Genomic DNA, 2,362 nt, shown 5'->3' with positions numbered 1-2,362 from the left:
TATCAGCATTTAAATTCAAAAATCTCACACATCTAAATAAAATTACGATAATATATTTTCTAAAATATAATTATTGGGATCACTTATTTCTAAATATTGTGTAAGAAGAATATCAGATTTCAAAGGAAAGGTAAAGGGATGTTTAGGCAGTGAAGTGGATAAAGCACTGGCCCCAGAGTCAGGAGGACCTGATTCCAAATCTGGCCTCAGACAATTCATAATTACCTAGCTGTGTGACTTTGGGTAATTAACTTAACCCCATTGTCTTGCCAAAAAAAATAAAAGCAATGTTTCATTTTTTCCTTGAATCCCTCAAGCCTGAGACATATTATATACTTGAGATGAATTCATGAAAAAGGATGTTTCCTTCTCATCAGTTTTCTCATTGCTCCCTTTACTTCATTGTTCCTTAGACTATAAATCAGAGGGTTCAACAAGGGGATGATTTCCATATAGAAAACAGACACAACTTTATTCTCATCTGTTGAGAAGCTGGACTTGGGTGTAGCATAAATGAATGTAATAGTGCTATAGTAGAGAGTGACTGCAGCAAGATGGGAGGTGCAAGTTGTGAAAGCTTTGGATCTTCCCTCAGTGGAGCTTATCTTTAAGACAGAGAAGAGGATGGATATATATGAGATTATGATAATTAGCACTGTGATTACAATTGTGGACCCAGAAGAGGCAGAAGGTAAAATTTCAAGAATATCATTTTGGTATGTAGAAAGTTTTAAAACTGGTGCATAATCACAGAAAAAGTGATTAATCTTATTGGATCCACAGAAGGACAGGATCGATAAACAATGAGCATAGATCCAAGCATTTATACAACCCCCTAAGTAGGACAAGGTAAGCAATAGAGTACAGATACTATGAGACATGTTGACAGAATAAAGTAAGGGGTTACAGATTGCCTTATACCGATCATAGGCCATCACAGCCAGCAGAAAGCACTCAGTTGTCCCAAAGAAGCCTACAAAGAACAGTTGAGTCACACAGCCTCCAAGAGGGATTATGGTTTTGTCCACAAGGAAGTTCTTGAGCATAAGAGGTGTGACAGATGAGGAAAATCCAATATCTACAAATGCCAAATGACTGAGAAAAAGGTACATTGGAGTATGAAGTTGGGAGCTTTTCCTGATCAATGTGATTATACTAAGGTTACCAACTAAAGTAACAGTATGGAAACTGAGAAATATCACAAAAAGGATAACACGCAGGGATGGGTCATCTGTTAATCCCAAAAGAATGAATTCAGTCACAGTGGTGCAGTTGTTGCCAGACATCTGTATTGGAAACAGCCTATTAGACAGAAGAAAATGAGAATAATATTAAATATAGCACAAATATTTGTTTATGTTCATTGGTATATTCATAACTAGGCAATCTATTACATTACTAGTGTACTGTCTTATTTCATTCTTTTTTCATATGTATCATGGCATGGTGCCCATAAACAAAGGAGAGATGAATATATTTGTTGCCACTACGTTTATTCCCTGGTCGAACTATAGTGTATGATTTGCCAATGAGAGAAATTATCTTAAATATTACATTTTTCCTAAAATAGTTTCTTACTCCCAATGCTAAACTCATTCTTATTCTCTTCTCAATCCAGTAAAAATGTTACAAAATATTAGATACTATTTATTTAAGAGATAATACTGACTGCAACACTCTTTTATGATATTTATGACCACAGCAAAATGAATGACTTAAATAAAGTAAAATTTGTAGAGTCCTGATGTAATTTTTCAACACCTCGTTTGCAACTAGGACCTTGCAACCTACTTTTTATGACAAAAGACAGGTTGTTTCTGTGAGATCCTTTTTCTTTCCTCTTCTACACTTCATTATTCCTTAATAACTTCCTCTATTATTTTTGCACAATTTGTATCAAAGAGATAGTACTTTTCTCCTGGGCCAATACATTGATCTAATCCTTCCTATTTTAATCTTTAGTTTTTCCTTTTGAAAATAAATTATCCTAAAATTATTAATCTTTTTACCTTTAGCTTTCTCCCTTCTTCCTATAAATGCACCCAGATCTGGCAATCTCCTCTCTTTTACTATCAGCTCTTGGGGGAAATCCTGCCATTGATGATTCCACTTCCTCTCCTCTATACACACATGATAAAGAATAGAAAGGGAGTTTCTGACTCCAGAGTTCCAGTAGCACTTTTCTCTGCGAAGTTAACAATATTTCCCGAACCATAATGTTATGGTAGTCATCGTACAATTCATAGATGGTCAGAATTCTTAGAGATTTTTTCAATTTGTTTATTCAATGCTTGATGATTTATTGACTCTTGGTCTCTTGGCTGGACAAGACACAGGAAGTCACCTACTGGATACTTTTTGT

The 2,362-nt window shown here is 35.0% G+C and overlaps 1 protein-coding gene across 1 annotated transcript; it reads right to left on the bottom strand.

Annotated features, from left to right (window-relative positions):
• Positions 1-347: 347 nt before the first annotated feature.
• LOC141516466 (olfactory receptor 5P80-like) lies at positions 348-1,286 on the bottom strand. The gene has a single exon (XM_074227538.1). The coding sequence runs from the start codon at positions 1,284-1,286 to the stop codon at positions 348-350; it is 939 nt and encodes a 312-aa protein (XP_074083639.1).
• Between the last annotated feature and the right edge of the window lie 1,076 nt (positions 1,287-2,362).

The sequence above is a fragment of the Macrotis lagotis genome, chromosome 3 (assembly GCF_037893015.1).
Source record: "Macrotis lagotis isolate mMagLag1 chromosome 3, bilby.v1.9.chrom.fasta, whole genome shotgun sequence".
NCBI lineage: Eukaryota > Metazoa > Chordata > Mammalia > Peramelemorphia > Peramelidae > Macrotis > Macrotis lagotis.
This window is presented reverse-complemented; position numbering and strand designations above follow the sequence as displayed.